The sequence below is a fragment of the Vanacampus margaritifer genome, chromosome 7 (genome assembly GCF_051991255.1).
Source record: "Vanacampus margaritifer isolate UIUO_Vmar chromosome 7, RoL_Vmar_1.0, whole genome shotgun sequence".
Taxonomy (NCBI): Eukaryota; Metazoa; Chordata; class Actinopteri; order Syngnathiformes; family Syngnathidae; genus Vanacampus; species Vanacampus margaritifer.
In genome coordinates this window covers 25011868-25029530 of record NC_135438.1, presented here as the reverse complement: position 1 = coordinate 25029530, position 17663 = coordinate 25011868, and the positions used below count along the sequence as shown (strand labels likewise).

Genomic DNA, 17663 nt, shown 5'->3' with positions numbered 1-17663 from the left:
AATCTGTACGTATACTGTATAATTTATACAGTAGTCTGCTCACAAGATGGGAGGAGCAAGATGGCCGCCCTGTCGCTTCTACAACTTGCACGCGCGTATATCAGCTATTGGCTATGCAGTCATATATTCAAATCAGTGGCAGGGAGCCAGCCGCCATTCTACGTCAATACGCACTGAATGCGTTGCAACGTAAATAACAATGGCAGCGTACGTCCAAATAAAGTTCCTAGAAAATGTATTAAACTAGATATGATTTTTGAAAAACTAATCTCATAGTTATGTTAGTAAGAACCAAATAGATCATATAGAGCAAGCATGTAATTGCAGTCGGGTTTCATTTTAAACACTTTAGCTGAAATGAAACCCTAAAAATGCCTTTGTGTTATCATTTCACAGCACATCCAACAAGACCTCATGTCACCGTTCAAACCATACATAGTGACAAAAAAGAAGATGGATCACCCCAGTGTGTGGACAGAACCAGCGATTGATAATTCCACCACCTTCCTGTTCTCGGGCCTGCAGGACTCCCACAAGGAGTTCTACTACTGCGAGTACAATTTTGAGCTCACTTCAACAACGTACTCGGAACAGAAACTATTATCTCTCACTTTTGAGTCAATGATGCCAAAAGACAGAGAATGTCAAAAGTATGGGACATTTCCATGCTCAATAAAATAAGCTAAAATGCAATATGCCATTAGGGTAGAGGGAGGATGGACACAGCCACTGGTGCTCTTTCAATGGTTTTATTAAACAAACGCAAGAAGGAAAAAATACATTAAATATAAATACAATTTTAATTTCATGTCACTCATCAGGCCACCCATTTTTTTTTAATAGGCACACACACATTGAGGGTCATAGACTACTGTGTAGAATTGCTGACCCCAAATGGACAAAACAATACCTCAACGAGGGATTACTGTAAAATCGTGTTATCCAAATTTGCAATTGCAAGTTTATTCCTAATGTGTATGTTAGTATAGTTTGTCCGAGTGGAGTGGTCGCACAACTTGTGCAAATTTAATTCAGTAGCTTTTGGGTAACAGGAAGGAATTCTTAACCCTTTCACGGATAGTGGTTAGGTTACTACAGTGGACAGCTATTAAAACGTTGTTTTCTCCTATGTAAATGATTTTATAATTTTTTTGCCACAGTTGGTCATTAGCCACTCTCGTGGACACTAGTGTAGTCTTGACATACAACTGCTTTCGAGTGGTCAACGTTTGTGAGTGAAAAAAGAAAAAAAGACCAACACAAAATGGCTGACATAAATTCAGATGTGACGTGCAAGGAAGGAATACGTGTCTATTCCTTCTATTCCAGGAGGCCCTTGCAAGTAAAACATATATTGGGACATCAAGCAACAACTAAGAATTATTGTAATTGCTAAAATATCAAAGTATTGATTTTGTAATTTGAGGAAATGGCGATTGATCATGAGTTCACTAAATTGGACTTTGGACATCAGCTTTTTGTGACTACAACTTAGTGTTGCTGTAACTTTGCTGCTTTTGAAAAAAAAATCATCTGCAGTTTTTTTTGTTGCTTTAAATCATCATTTAATTTTTATTATAGCAATATTTTATGTATTTTAGGCCTCTCATGAGAGTAAGGATCCTGGTCCTTATGTTTTGTAGTGGTCAGGTGCAGAACATGCTAGCAAAACCTATAGGTTAGTCGACCCATATATCATCTGACTCAAGTGGGGATGATGACAGTGGCAGTGAGGATGAATGGTTGCCAGAAAAAAAGAAAATTACTATCTGTGCTTCATAAAAGGTACATTTTTCTTTAGGTAAATGATTTTGCAATACATGTAGTATTAAATATGTTAACACAATGTTAAAAATCAAACTGACATTTTCTATAGTGTTTACATTATTATATATATATATTTTGGTTATTTATTCTTTTCTTGCATACATATTTCATCAGTTGCTCAAATGCATGTGTTATCCTCCCTAGTAGAAATGTCACCAACTCCTTGAAAAATGTATGTTAAAAAAAATGAAGGCGATTTTTTATTTTTTTTTTTTATGCCTAAAGAGTAATAAAAACAGGTTATCATAATTTGTACATGAAAGGGTTTTAATGTCACAACAGGCAAAGTTCAAAGACTGGGTGGTTAAAAAGAAGTATTCAAACACTTGATTGTATGTAGTTTGTTTCCGTGGTGTTTTATGTTCCTTTTTATTTGATGATTGCCTTTCATTTCAGAATCTCTGGATTTGAGGTTAACAGGCGGAGGCAGCCAATGTGCTGGTAGGCTGGAACTGAAACATGACAAAGAATGGAGACCACTCAGTTAACCAGAACAACTGGAGCCCAAGGGAAGCTGCTGTGGTGTGCAGACAGCTTGGCTGCAGTTCACTTGTTTCAACCAGTAAATTGGACATGTCGACAAATCCTGTGCCTGAGTGGCATTTTTATTCCGATTGTGAAGGTTCGGAGCTTGGATTGATGGATTGTGGGACTGTGAAAAGTCAACATTATTCTTCTGCTATTCAAGTGGTATGCAATGGTGACAAATTAATAATAGTATCAGCAGTATTTGTGATGCTGTAGCACATTATTGGTTCTATTTCGTCCCTCTCGACCGCCAGGTGGCGGTGCTGAAACAGCACAGAAATCTCAGATTTAGACAAAGTAGAACCGTAGTTACATTTCTAACTGTCGACAAGTAGTTTTCTTTTGTCTTAGTTTTTCTGTTTCTCTCTGATGAACTTAACATCGCACGAGGGTGTCGCTCTGTCTTAATGTTACTTATTTAGGCTCCTTCCTAAGCTCTTCCTCTACTCACTCACTAACATACACACATCCACCACGCTACAGCGCCACTGGTGTGGGTGGCGACAATCACCCAAAAGCAAAGAAAACAAAATGCACAAAAATGACAATGTGGCAGTTACAATAAAAACAAAAACAAAAAACAATAACAACTTCTAACTAGATTTCATCTGTTTGCAGACGTCCTACCTCGGCCAAATATAACTTTCTTCTCTGGCTACACGAGAGAGAAGCAGCAGGAGAAAGTGAAGGTCCTGAAGACCTACAGCTTCATCATTAAGTGCTCTGTGGAACCACATTACCCAAAAGGTCACTTCAGCTTGAACTTTAGTGGCCTATACCAGACTTTCAGCCACAGCCAGCCAGCTGTCAACCACTCTGCCCACTTCATGTTTCCTACCGCACGCTTGGAACACAATGGCAACTATACATGTGTGTACCACAACTTTGTTTTCAATCAGAACTTCATCTCTGTGAGCGACAGTTGCTCTCTCACCGTCTCTGGTAAGACACTTAGGGCCATATTCTCCCTGTTCTGCTACTGATATTGCCTGGAGTAATTGATGGGATCTTAACACAGGCGCAGACGACAGATGTTGCCTTTTGGGTTAGTCCATCCCAAGCAACACATTTCCCTGTTGCACTAGTTAGTGCGCCATGAAAATGAGCTGAGGATGCTGAGTGCAGAGTCGTCGTCGTGGGATATGAAGCATGCTTCTGTGGTGTGTAGACAGCTGGGATGTGACATTGCTGTCTCAACTAAAGCCACACATCTTCTCAACAAGCAAGCAGTGTGGCATTTTTTCTCAGACTGTGATGGTTTTGAGTCTGCTCTGTTGGACTGTGGCAATATTGCTCCATGGTATTCTTCCTCAGTTGTTGTGGTTGTGTGTGCGGGTAAGTCTAGCCCTTAGTGTTAGTTGTCTCGTCATGCATCTCAGACTTCTTCATTGTATGATGAAAATGGTATGCTTGTAGCAAACTTTGTTCAAAGACCGAGCTATTGGTTTCCACGAGAGGTGGGACTCGATTAAAAAATGTTTTTATTAATTTGAGGCTTTGTAATTTATTAATCTCAATTCATTACTTTTTAATCCTATAAGAAGTGTTCCTATTTTTTTTTTAAGTAGTGGACAACTGAATCTATAGAATCAAATAGGGATGCATGATAATGCTTTTTTTAAACCGATACCGATACACCAATATTTTAGAAAGTGCTGATGTCGATAACCGATAAGTAAGCCGATAATTGTGTGCAAAATTAACTTGACTACAATTATTTTTTGGAGTCCTACTATACATCTAACATGTATAAATACATGTAAACATTGCGTAAAGCACCATGAAGCTGAATTTTATTGCTATATCTGTTTTAAAGACAACCAGTAACTCATTTTGAGTTTGCCAAAACAAAACAGTCATGTTTTAAAAAATGCAACAAAAAACTGCGAGGGTAAGAGACACAGTAAAGAAAGCTTGACAGCATCTTCTGTGAACACGAGTGGCGCACATTATAACGTCACAAATATGGGCCTCTACCATGGGAGGGGGTTGACGAGTTCAACGGCTCTGGACGGAAGAGTTGGGCACAACTTGAGCCACAAACACAACAGATGGACCAACGCGGCAAAAACTATTATGAACGGATTTCTTTATTTTGGTCTGGTTTATCTGTAGGATGTCAAATTGGGTGATAATTGCCAATAATTATTGGCCAATTTCCTCATTATCTGGTTTATCTGTATGATGGCAGATCAAACAAGACACAGATGCAATAGTTAACTCTAGAAAATGCTTTTAACTGCAAATCAATATAAAACAGTGGCAAACCGTTTTACATGTATTGAACATCATTTGTCATCATTTTGTATTATTGTTGGACTTGAACTAAAAACACTTAAATGACCTTTACAAGGTTAATGAAATTTTAGTATTAATCAGCACCAAATTGTAGTAATAGTAAGCCCCCATTTTGTCACCAAAATCCCCGTTTGTCAAAGTTTACTAGAACTGAAGTATGTGAAATTATTCTCTCAAGTAATCCAAATGTGTCTTTTAGGAGTCTTTAAGAGATATCTGCTTGAATATGGTAATGATGGGTTGAGCGTGTTGACACAATGACTCACTGTGTTGATACTGTGTCACTGAATACTGACACCTGCTGTACCTTAAATATCACTACAGGTAACTGAGGTGACTTTTTTTTCTTCCTCTTATAAACTTTATTCAAACAATAAACATTAAACAGTATACAAAGTATGTGAAAAAAAATGAATACAAACATTGTATACAATGCAAACAAATCGAACAAAGAACACGCCAGGGAGGTTAAAAAATATAAAGAAGCTAAACAAAATAAAATCAACAATATAACAAAAAGGGAAAAAAAGATAGTATAAAGTCACATAAATAAATGAAAAAGTTGTACAATAATACGTTTTCACTGCTTTTGAATACATAAAAGTAGATAATGATGAAAATTAACTTTTCATGGATACAAAAAAACTCTGAAGAATGGTTTCTTATGCATAAATTTGGACCAATGAATGTAAAATTTTGCCAGAATAATGTTTATCAAATCAAATTGTGCATGGACAGTCTTATCATATTCAAATACACCAAAGGTAACCAAGGTGACAGACTCAACTAACACAAATTTGACGACTTCAATTAAATAAGTCTTTGCATTTTCTACTGTATTCCTTTCTTAATTTTAATTAAAAATGTTTGGACGGATAGATGCAGTCAATAAATAGTGTGAACGTGTCAATTTGAAAATCTGAGTGAAAAACATATGAGGACCCATAATTCAGAATTGTCTAATCCAATTCATGTTTGGTTTAAAAAATGAAAAACCTAACAACTAACTACATTTAACACCTGGTGCAAACAATTTAGCGTTAATAAAGTGCATGAATGGAGTTTACAATGTTGCAGTCGGGGCTCGAACCTAAACCCCCAAATACACAAGCAACTTTATTGAGCTAAATGGTCACAGTAATTACCTTGGAGAATCACTTCCGATAATGCAACTAAAGTGAAATTAAACAAAATCCAAATGGTCAATCAAAAGATTTTACTGTGATTTGATTCTACCGTGTAGGACAATCCTTTCTCTTCTCCTTTCGGAATCCCTATTACACTTAATTGAAGGGAATTATGTGAGCCTCAAAATATGTGAAACAGAGACGCAACTCGCTGACAGAAGCACTTCGGCACTTCCTTATAAAGCTTGACACCTAGTAACAGGTAGTGATGAGTGAAACAGCGGCTGTGTCGGTCACATGGTTTCCACAAAGCGCTACACGCACCGACACGGGGGTTCCTCTACCAACTTGACACACGCATCGATGCATCGGTGTTGCCAGACCCATCACTAGCATATGGTTGGCCTTCTGGACGCCTCATCGGCGAGATGTTCCGGGCATGTCCCACCGGGAGGAGGCCCCAGGGACGAGCCAAGACACAAGCTGGAGGGACTATGTCTCTCGGCTGTCCTGGGAGCGCCTTGGGATCCAGTCGGAGGAGCTGGATGAAGTGGCTGGGGAGAGGGAACTCTGGGCTTCTTTGCTGAAGCTGCTGCCTCCACCCGACCTAGTTAATGAATGGATGCTTGAATATTGAATGCATTTACTGTATTTCTGTGTAACCTAACTTGAGTAAAAAGCATGTATGGTTGAACAACCAAAAGTGTCACAAGAGCCTTCAACATTTATGTAGTGATTCTTCACTGGGTGTGTGACATTAATGACTTGTCAAACTCTTTCAAAGATGTGTGCATTAGATTTAGGCGAGAAACTAAAAAACAAAAACTCAAAAGCTCTCATGTTTCCATGAGCAAGCCAATTTTATTCATGTACATAGCATCAAGTCAAGGATTATCTATCCCGAGGCACTTTAGATTGGGAGCAGGCGTTACGACCAACCTCCAAATGTCCACACAAACACTTGAACCTTGACTGCGAAGCACTCCTACACTTTACATTGCACGGCTAACGTTGAGACAACTTTAAGGCTCCAATGATGTCTACTTTGAAAAAGTATGCTCGCCCCCTTTCTTTTTTTTTTTTTTTAACCAGACACTGATTACCTTTAACAGGACAATTACTCATAATACATACTCCAGTAAGAATTTACAAACATGAATCAAAAAACTATGATCATCACAATCATTTACTAGTTACTACATATTTGTGGGTTTGCCAGCCATAAATCATTGCACCCACCCCCCAAAAAAATGAACACGATAACACTGCACTTTTTATATAATAGAAATATTTTTTAATTTGAAGGTTCAACATAGGCATAATTGTAAACAAGATTTTAGATTTAAAAAATGTAGATGTCGTAATTATTAAAACTGAAGTCTTCATTCAAACGCACCTCTCGTTCTCTATCACACAGACATACATGCGCGCACAGAGGATTAAAATAATGGCATGCACACTCACACACACGCTCACACTCACAGACACACACACGCACACACAAGTCTGCATCAAGTGTGGGGTGGATTGGATTGATGTTTATGTCGAAACTTCTACCTGGACAAGTTGGAGATTCTGAAAAAGACAATAAATTGTCTTAGAAACTGAAATGATGAACAAAACTTCAGATAACGTTTACTAAATGAAGATTTATGAAAAAATTATATTATGGTACCTTGACTTACGGGTTTTATTCGTTCTATGACTAAGCTCCTAACTTGATTTACTCGTATCTCAAATTGTGAGACACGGATTGCTGGGCGGATGTGGTGGTGTTTGCTGCCGCCATCTTGCAGCGGTGTATCTTATGATTGTTCATACATTTGGCTCAGTACATAAAAGGTGGGAGAGGATCTGAAGATGGCTTCTACGTTATAAATCACGGTAGCATTGTATGTTGGTAAAACATGTGGCCTGTATTCCAAATGAAGACAATTTCACACAGACAAAATTGTTGGTACTTCTCTGTTAAATGAAAGAAAAATCCAGTGGTCACAGAATAACTTGAATCTGACTGAAGTAAAAACATCATGAAAACTAACCAATGAAAATCAGATATTTTGGATTGCGGTTCAACAGAATTAGTTTAAAAACAAACTCATGAAACAGGCCTGGACAAAAATTATGGTGCCCCGAGAAAAGATTAACAACAATCATTTCACCATAGGGTGGGACATCTCCAACCAATACGTGTGTGAGCGTGTGTGTGTGTGTGTGTGTGTGTGTGTGCGTGTGTGTAAAATAACCCGCTTCCCACAATGCAAAATACATGCAAGATAGGTTAATTGCACTTTACTTTGCTGTTCGTCTATGTGTGCACTGTGGTTGGCCGGCGACCAGTTGAGGGTGTGCCCCGCCTACTGCCCCAAGAGGGGAAAAAAACAACAACATAAAAAATGTTGTGTGACGTTTTGTAGAGGTTATATGACGGCGTATTAGGGTCATGCATAAACATATTTTTTAGAGGCCGGTGGCAATATTCAGAGAAAAAAACTAAGTTTATAAAGTGGCAAATTTTCAACTTTTAAAGTGGCAGATTTGCGAGAAAAAAACTCAGAAATTTACAAGAAATACACGTAGCAGCGTAGCTAGAGTTTAATGTGAGGATTCGTTGGTAGTTACTGGGACACTGTTTATAAAATGAAAAGGCAGGATGGAGACGGATTGATTCTTAATTTAAACTTTACTCGTCATACACTGCAGCTAGAGCAACAACACTTCTTGATCCCCAATCAGCTGACTAACACTAACCAACCAGAAGCTAGCAAACTTTAGGTAAATGCAAGTGAATAGGTGCGTTTCCAATACTGTTTTTGGCAAAAATAAAAGCTAAATTGTACTATTTCGATAAAGTACAATTTCGACTTTCCGGTGTTTCCATTGATAAGCGTTTTGCTTCTAACACGCAATTCTCGTAATGTCCCATCTCGCGGGAACTCGCAGTTCCGTAGGATGTGCTCATGATGTTTACGGAAGACAGATGCCTGGAGTTTTTAATATTACTTTAAAAACATCTCCCTCCCCTCATTGGTCGGGTTTGGGCATTTGGTGTTGGTGTTATGTGCGCGCGCGCGCTTATAACTCGTGTTATGGTGGGGACGGATGGATTTCAACGACAACGTGCGCCGTATGCCGCTCGATTGCTCGTTGCCCGGGGGAACGGCCATTTTTCATGCAACGATATGGGACGTGCATTGAACGGTGGCATATTCGCTCCATAACTGAATCGCTTTGTGCTTAAAAAGACTTATCCCCTCCAGAGGCAGCTCCGACATGAAAGCGAGTGGCCTCGTACTTCCTACTTTCTGTCCTCTGTGCTGGACGGGGGTCACATGGCTACAGGGAATGCGTAAAAAATGTTTCCATTACACTTTTGCGAAATACTTCTATTTCGACACGTCTCAAAAACCACCTCATGAGAGCGTAAAAACTTTTTTGCAATATTTCCATTACCAGCTTGCAAGCGCAAAACTGAGGGTAGAGGAAACGCACCTAATGACGGCAGCAGGTTTGACACATCAACTTAGACACTTGTACAAAAAAAATACCAAAATGTATGAATGTGTAAATAATAATTCTGGAAACATAAATGTACAAGTAAATATTTATTCTTGACAAATTAACTTAAATGCCTGATCCTCAGGGTGTGGACCTTCACAAAGCAAGGCGTCTTTGTCGCTGGCCATACCCAACGCTTCAAAGTGCGAATGCTTAACATGCTACATGCTATGGTTAAAGCCATAACTATCTCCTTATTTGAAAACCCGACCAAAAAGTATTGGCACAAACATCCGAGTGGTACGCTATGTAGGGCTGAGCAATAAATCGAATTAATTCGATACATCGTCATTTTAAAAACCGAATCGTTGAAAATTTGCTAAATCGTGAAATCTAATTTTGTCTTTTGGATTATTAAAAGCTGTTGTTCTAATGTTCTTTTACATCTAAATATTTTTGTGAGTTGTAATTTTGCACAAGTGGCAGAATGCTGGATGGGTGGTTTACAAGACATGTTTACAATAGCTACCAACTACTTAATTGTGGCATTTAAGCACACACTATGAACGCTAAGTTTATGTTAAAACTAATTTAGAATCAGTATACATTATTCTTGTCTGAACATTTTGCACAGGAATTATTTTTGAATAAACGAAACAGTTAAATAAATGTTTTCTGGATTTATTAGATTAAAATCGTAACTGTCCTGAATGACTGCAAAAATCTGAAAAAGTTTTTTCCTCTCGCAAATCTGCCACTTAAGAAAATTGCAAATTTACCACTTTATAATTTGCCACTTTACAGAGTGGCAAATTTGCAAGTTTTTTCTCTCTGAATATTGCCCCCGTCAAAAAATATGTATTTATACGTGGCCCTAATACGCCATCATAAAAGTCTGTTGTAATACTGCTTGCTCATAAAACTAGAGACAAGCCTGCTGTAAAAAACACAAACATATGATGGTCGCAGGAGACGTGACACAGTGAATGAACACCTTTCGCCCTACATACGCACCTGTGGTGTGTATATTGATGTAACTTACTTACTGTAGCTTTTCCTGTAACAAGTCCAATCGCTGTCGGTCAATAAAGCGTGAGAAGAGGGGCATCAGGTTGCTAGGTGTGAAGAGAGGAGGTGAGAGGGATGAAGAGGGAATGCTGAGCAATTCCCTAGTCACAGAAAACACCAGCTCCGTCCTGGATAAGGATTCAGGGATGGAAAGACGTAAGGAGGACAAAAAGAACAGCAAATATACATTGAACATCATAGTAAGTATCTCACCATCGATTGTCATCCATGAGCTGACAGTTGGGGTCTGAGCTTTGCATCCTCTCTCCTTCACTCAAGATCAGATAGAGCAGCGTCACACCAAACTGAACACAAACAAAATCACACATTCAGCCTTTGCAGCCTGTTGCATGTATGGTTGGACCTCTACAAAGGATTACGACGGCTTCACCACGGCCAATACACTGCAGCATTGGCGGAGTTGGGCTTGCTGTCCATTAATTGGTGGGTTTGTATTATATACTGGTACTTGAAAAACACTGTGATACCTGGGTGTCAAAAAATCAGTCAAAACTACATTAATTTAGTACTTGTAATACTTGTGCAAGCAGATTTATGTGTCATTTGGATGAATTGGGGATTCACCTGGTGCTGTCTGCTACACAGAGGTTGAGTATGAAAATGTCACTAAAACGTACACAGCAGGTCAAGATGATGTGGTTCAAGCGTTATTATAGGGGAAATCAAATCAAACATTTTCTTTACAATATAATCTATGGGCCCCCATTAGTCTAACCACGATATTCTGATGAATATTGTTTTTGTACAATATGAATAAAGCCCAAAAAATCCAGTCGTTTTTATCTATCTCGGGGGGAGGTCATTTTGCCACCTGCTGTCCACTGAAAAATGACATTACAGTTGCATGTTAATTGGGTTTGGTCACATGACGTTCGCGAGCTGAACCCTTGGGTACTGTGACGTCATTCTCAGTCGACAGCAAGTGCCAGTACATTATACTAACCGACCGACCATTCAGAAATTTAAAATCTGCTCTATGACGGAAGTTGTCTCAAAAAATCTTTACAATTGCCTTTTTATTTGTCCATTTATGAATATGTTCTAATGAGCAGATTAACACCTTAGCTGTTCACAATAGGTATTCTTGCCAGCCTATGGCCTTGGCCTATGGTTTTCGGACTGGATTCGGGTTTGAATTTCCCGCCCTCTGATTGTGACGTCACGCGTGCAGTGCGTACGTGAAGAAGGGAGTGTGCAGTTTCATTTTTTGGCCACATGTGGCAGTAGCGATTTGAAATTAAATTTCCTGCATAGAGCAGCTTTAAACTGACACTTAGATTTGTGTTTGACATAGTGTTATCACAATACCAAAATGTTGACTTCAATACTAAATCTGCATAAAATACCTTGATACCGATAAGGAAACGGTACCTCGACAAAAATCTAAATCAACAAAAGCAGCAAAGTTAAAACTGACAAAAGAACTTGAAATATTTTTTTAGTTTTTTTATCAATTCAAAATATTAGGATGCATACATGTTAATTTATGTACGTACTGTGTATATTTATGTATATACTGTATGTGCGTTCACATTGCATGCCATATTGAAGTACTGTATTTGACTGCATTTGATGTCATCCGTTTGAAATATTGGTAATACAGTGGCACTACCATGACTCAATATAACGTTGCTTGATTGTGCGTGCATGTCTCTGCTCTTCTCCATTACACTCCCACTTAGTCGATTGCGTAATCAAATACTACAAACTGGGAACAAAATAATTCACACTCGATTTATTTTTTTAAGGGAAGTGTCAAAAAATGCGTCACAACCCGTCACTCTGTCAGTCATTTGGGCTTTTTCTATGCATACCTGTGATTTCCTACAGTGTGCCTGTTCATTGAACGCACCTTGAGTGCACTGCAGGGCCAGGACAGCTTTTTGTTCTGCTTCTCCGCAAAAAAAATTTGCTCGTTACAAAACGTCATGTCGGTTGGCTTGCTGTGGCTGTCGGCTATGTAAGAAAAAAAAGTTCCTTATGACACTTTGCAGGTCATACTTCTCAACGAAGAGTGGACGGCCAGCGACCGCTTCAGTGTTCAGTGCGTGAAGCCATCTTCCTGAGCCCTCGTGTGACGCACACAAGCTGAAAGAGGCGTGCCGTTTACTTAAGTGTTTTCCGCATATGCGTGTATGGGTACCTGCCTTTAAAACAGTGTTGGCGGGCTGTCTCGTATTCATTTTTTAAAGTACCGGTGCTAAAAAAAAAAAATTATGCCGAGTTGTTTTTGACGCCAAGACATTGAAGTACGGTACTGGTACCGGTATCCCGTGCAACACTAGTTTGACATATGCCTAATGAAAATGTTTGTTGGAAAAAAAAAAGTTTGCTGCTACACCAGTCTTTCTCAAATAGAGGCCAGGGGAGGGGCTGCGGTGCATTGCTGCGGGAGTGTGTGTGACCTCAGGCAACATGTTTGTTTCTTTCTTTCTTTTTGCTGTACTAGAATAAAGTTTTAATTGCACTACCCTGGAAATTGGTCACTGCAAGTGCATTTATGTACAACAGTATTATAAGATTTCATTCTGATCCTAGTGCAAATATATGGATTTGATACTTTTCCATCTCACTCAAATCACCAGAGATTCGTCCACACCGTCCATAATCGCCTCCAACAATTTTATTCAGTAAGACAAATACACTCCATCCATTTTATTCAACAGTGCAATAGTATGTTCTCTCCATTTTACCAATAAAAGAGTAATTTTGTATCTAAAACTGAAATTTGATATTTGTCCTGTTTACTGTATTGTAATGAGACTTCAGTTATCATGCCTTCTTTGATGTGCAGTCAATTGACTTTTCTGTCATGTTACATGCAAGTGTGTGTACCTTGTTGTGCAGTACAGCAGCAAGTTGACCCTCACTGCCCTGAAGCTCCTGCAGCAAGTCTGTGAGGGAGGTGCTCGACATGGACATGATCACTGCAGAGACTGGCTCCACTAACCAGCACAACACCTAATAAGGGCACAGACATATCAGTCCTGGTGGGCCTCTGTCATTAAATCACAAGTCTGGACTCAGTATACAATCACTGGCTGACAGTCAGAAATCATACATTCCTTACACAACTGCAGGTTTGCATCAGTATTTTTTCACGTTCAAATTTCAACCAGAGTGGGCTGGTTTTGGACTGAGGGTCACATGTTTGACCATAGCAAAATACGTTAATTACCTGGTCCTGCTTGTCCTTCTTGGCCAGAGTCGGAAGGTTGTGTGCAATTGCCATAACAACGGCGGCAGCATGGGAGTGGGGTAGGTAAGGGAGGAGCCTGGAGATGAGTCGCTTGCCTTTCCTCACCGACATGATCATCACACATCGTTCGTCACTCACCCTTTCCACAGAGTATTAGGAACATGATTAGTGTGATTCTATGCAGGTGCACCAGCAAGAACAGCACTTAAACGCATGTGACTGAATGTTGATGACGACACACCTTCTCATGCAATGCATTTTCTTTATTTTCATTACTATTTACATTGTAAATTCTCACTGAAGGTATCAAAACTATGAATGAACAGGTGGAGTTATGCACTTAAAAAAAAGATGAAATAATTAAAAACGTGTTTAGTATTTTAGTTTCTTCAAAATAGTCACTCTTTGCTCTAATGATTTTTTGGCACACGAGCTTCAAGAGTAGTCACCTGAAATGCTTTTCCAACAGTATTGAAGGAGTACCCAGAGGTGAGAATGCCAAAAGCAGTCATCAGAGCATAGGGTGGCTATTTTGAAGAAACTAGAATATAAAACGTTTTAAATTATTTCACCTTTTTTTTTTTTAAGTACATAACCCCACATGTTCATTCTTAGTTTTGATGCTTTTAGTGAGAATCAAAATGTAAATAGTAATGAGAATCAAGCAAACACATTGAATGAGATGCATTTTTGGCTTGTACTGTAGATGATCATTTATCAAGCCCCCCCAAAAAAATGCTGTGTCCATTTTCACTCAAGTCAATATAGTAATTATCTTAATCAGAGCTGCCACACACCAGTCTAAATTGTTTTGTGAGGAAAATGTCATGGTGAAAAAAGGTAAAAATTGTTTTCCGAATGCATGGCTGTGTATTATCAATATAACAATGAATCAATAAGAGGAAATGAGAATATTTATTTCGCAAGTCGATTTACAGTGTGCGGCCCCAGTAAAAATGTTAGTATGGATCCCCGAGGTCCTAAAAGAAAAAATCATATCCATTTATATTTACTTGACACTTGACAATGGATTGCATGATTATATGCCACTTTTGTTATCTTAAAAGTACTTCTGTTATTTATGTAACTGTCACCTAAATAACTCCACACCAAGTACCCTTGGAAACAACCTACAGAAATAATAAGGGAGTTGAAGGGAATTGGAGAGCTGTTGGATGCCAGTCGCATTGGTAGGTGATCAGTGGTATATTGTGGTAAATCGCACTAGTGAACGTAGGCCTACTATTTCCTAGTTAGCCTTTGAGGTAGTCTTATGTTTTATGACATACCGGTAGTTTGTGTTATGCAGCACTTTTTAAACTGGTTAGTAAAGTTACAAAAATAAAATAAAAAACTGACAAAATGGCAAGATACATCAAAAAACTTTTGGCAAGTTTCGCCAGAGTTCATGTAATGGGACTGATCGTGTTTGGTCTGACAGCATGTAATATCTACTGTGCAATTTTAATTAACAGCCTCTGTTTTCAAATGACTACTTTAAGTACATTGCCACTTTGAGGCATCTATGTAATTTGAACATACATTTTGTAAATTGAAAAAGAAAGAAAAAGTACAACATTTCTGGGATAAAGAACAGGTTATAAAGTTAGCATGGTGTCACCCAATGCCATACTGCAAAAATGGAGCCATTTGTTGTTTAAATGATAAATAGCAATTCTAAAAATGTTACTATCATCGACAACTCCCAAATTTTTTCTATTCATGCTGGGTCTTGCTTCTAAGCCCCCGCAAAAAGCCAGGGTTGACTATACATTGTTCCTACCTGTCGTCCCACTCCTTATCTTGCAGAGAGTTACAGAGCTGCATGGTATTGGTTTTGTGCTGCTCCAGTAAAGCCTCCCTGTCCTCCTCAGGAGCATGGACAAAGCGTTTCTCAAAGTCTTGAACCTCGAGCAGCAAACTGTAGATCTGACGAGGGCGGGTGAGAGACTTTCAAGCACTTGGGGTGAATGTGTTAAGGTGATCTGATTGTCACCTTACCTTTTCCACAGTGTATAGTATCTGTCGTCTTTTATTCCAAACCTGCTTTTCCCTCTTCTCCTGGTGATTAAAGCACACAGAATGTCAGAAAAAAATATTAAATAGGACATTAAAAATTGTGTTTCTGAAGGTCAAGAACAACTTATATTAAAAACATATTATATATATAATACTATAAAAGAAAACTGCACAGAGACACACTGGATGAACCGTACCTCGTCATCTGAGCGCGTGGTCACAACTGCGTCAATCATTTTACGTGGATTGTTGACACTTGAAACTGTCAGTTTACCCAAAGAGCCTGCAAACTGAACTGTAAGAAAACAACATTTAATAAAGCTCATAATTATGTTTATATATAAGGAACTATAATCTGGAAAGTGTACATAACAGATCTGTTCTCTGGACTATAAACTACAGTTTCAGCACCCTTCTAAAAAGCTCAGTTTGCAATCAGTGATCATTAAATTCCGTTGCACGTCTTATGTATTGTAAACCAACAACATTGGCAAGAGTATTTAAATTATGCAAAATGGTAACTGCATTGCCTTTTATGTCTGATCACTGCTTCCAAATAAAAATTCATCCTGAAGCACAGGGTGCAAGAGTGTGGGTGAGAATGTGGGTGCAGTCGCAGGATTTACCTGGTCTGTAGGTGTGTTCAATCTTGGCAACTTGTGGAGTGATGAGCTTGGTAGTGTGTTCTTTTTTACTGCTGTCTCTCTCTTTTTCTTGACGTTTCTCCATCTTTTCATAGTAGTGCTATATGGTAATGTAAGGATGGATTATGACCATAGAATAACAACAGTAAATTATAGCATAGTTTGAACAACCAGCGATTGGTTAAAATATATATAAAAGTATATTTTAATTTGGCTATCGTTGAGTACGTCACAAGCCTTATCTAGCTAAGGAGAGAAAAGTTACAAACATTGACTGAATATTGTTCCTTTTATCGTTCACGTTGAACAAAACAACTCCTTTTCTACAGCGTGGTCAGTCGGAATTTAGAACGCTGATCCCTGTAGCCAGAGTTGAGTGCTCCCAGCACTACCCAGCCTTATAAGTGTACAACAAAATTGGAACTATAATGTTTACATGATTAATAGATAGCCTCCGTCTGGCTTTGTAAGATTCGTGTGCCTTGCTGAATTGTTGAGGTCGGAAGTCAGATTTATCCCAGGTGGCTTTTCACAGTTCCGACCACAAGCGTTCGAGGTGAAAGTAACCAATCAAAATGGCGGATTACAGCGACAAATTTTTTATTTTTTTTATTATGGTCCTCAAAACACATTTTGACCTCCAGCAAACTTGCCTTGTCGCAATTTAGCTTCATTTATTGTTTTTTTTATCTCATTTCATTAGCATTTCAAACGGTTCATAGCGGCATACTGTCACCTACGTTGAGTTATGGGAAGTTATGTTGAATATTTATGAGTGAAGAAAGCTATCTATAGTTTTATACTCGAGTAAATTGTGTTTTACCATTTACGGTATGTGTTTCTATTGGGGTCGCCATTGTTGAGTGACGTCACATTGACCTTGGTCAGTCAGTCGGGGTCCTTTTTTCCCCACATTTTCTGCACCGCGCACATAAAGAGCTATGCGGACGGTCCGCAGCTGAACAAACGCTTCCCGATTCTTTGTTTTAATTTATTTAGTAAAATGTATGTAGACTATTCTCCCCAAATTGTTGATGCGATTGATTGAAAATAAATAATTATAAAACAGTTTTTCTACTTCTGTGGTAGTAAAGTTCATATGCTATAGACGCTCTTCACTGCCTCTTAATTAAGTCTCGGAGAATATGGACCGGACCACAGTTGAGTATGAAAGGTGGAAAACTTGTGCTCCCTGGATTCCGAACATCTCATTTCCGCGCGGAGCGTTCACGCGTCACGCCAACTCTTTGAAAGTGGAGGGAACGGATCGTGGTCTTTATGAAACCGAGGGTGCTGTCAAGTGCCATCTGCGCCCATGTGTACATCTTATGATATCACCTGTGACGCCGCCACACAACAGTGGCCAAATTGCCAAAGTTTTGTGTGACTTAAGAGGCATATATTCCCAGAAAATGTAGTCAAATTATATATCTA

General features: G+C 38.8%; 1 protein-coding gene across 4 annotated transcripts in view; it reads right to left on the bottom strand.

The window, feature by feature from the left end:
* Window positions 1-4991: 4991 nt before the first annotated feature.
* patl1 (PAT1 homolog 1, processing body mRNA decay factor) overlaps window positions 4992-17663 on the bottom strand; it is a 31420-nt gene continuing 18748 nt past the window's right edge. Inside the window, exons 12-20 of one of the 4 annotated variants that reach the window (XM_077570697.1) lie at window positions 16212-16329; window positions 15783-15880; window positions 15568-15627; window positions 15350-15495; window positions 13546-13705; window positions 13203-13328; window positions 10560-10651; window positions 10325-10474; window positions 4992-6387 (exon numbers count right to left, since the gene is read on the bottom strand). In XM_077570697.1, the coding sequence (XP_077426823.1) occupies window positions 6273-6387; window positions 10325-10474; window positions 10560-10651; window positions 13203-13328; window positions 13546-13705; window positions 15350-15495; window positions 15568-15627; window positions 15783-15880; window positions 16212-16329 (1065 nt within the window). In that variant the 3' untranslated portion in view covers window positions 4992-6272. Of the gene's footprint in view, window positions 6388-6621; window positions 7356-10320; window positions 10475-10559; window positions 10652-13202; window positions 13329-13545; window positions 13706-15349; window positions 15496-15567; window positions 15628-15782; window positions 15881-16211; window positions 16330-17663 lie in introns of those variants that run through there. The other 3 variants (XM_077570700.1, XM_077570699.1, XM_077570698.1) reach the window with 3 other exon arrangements.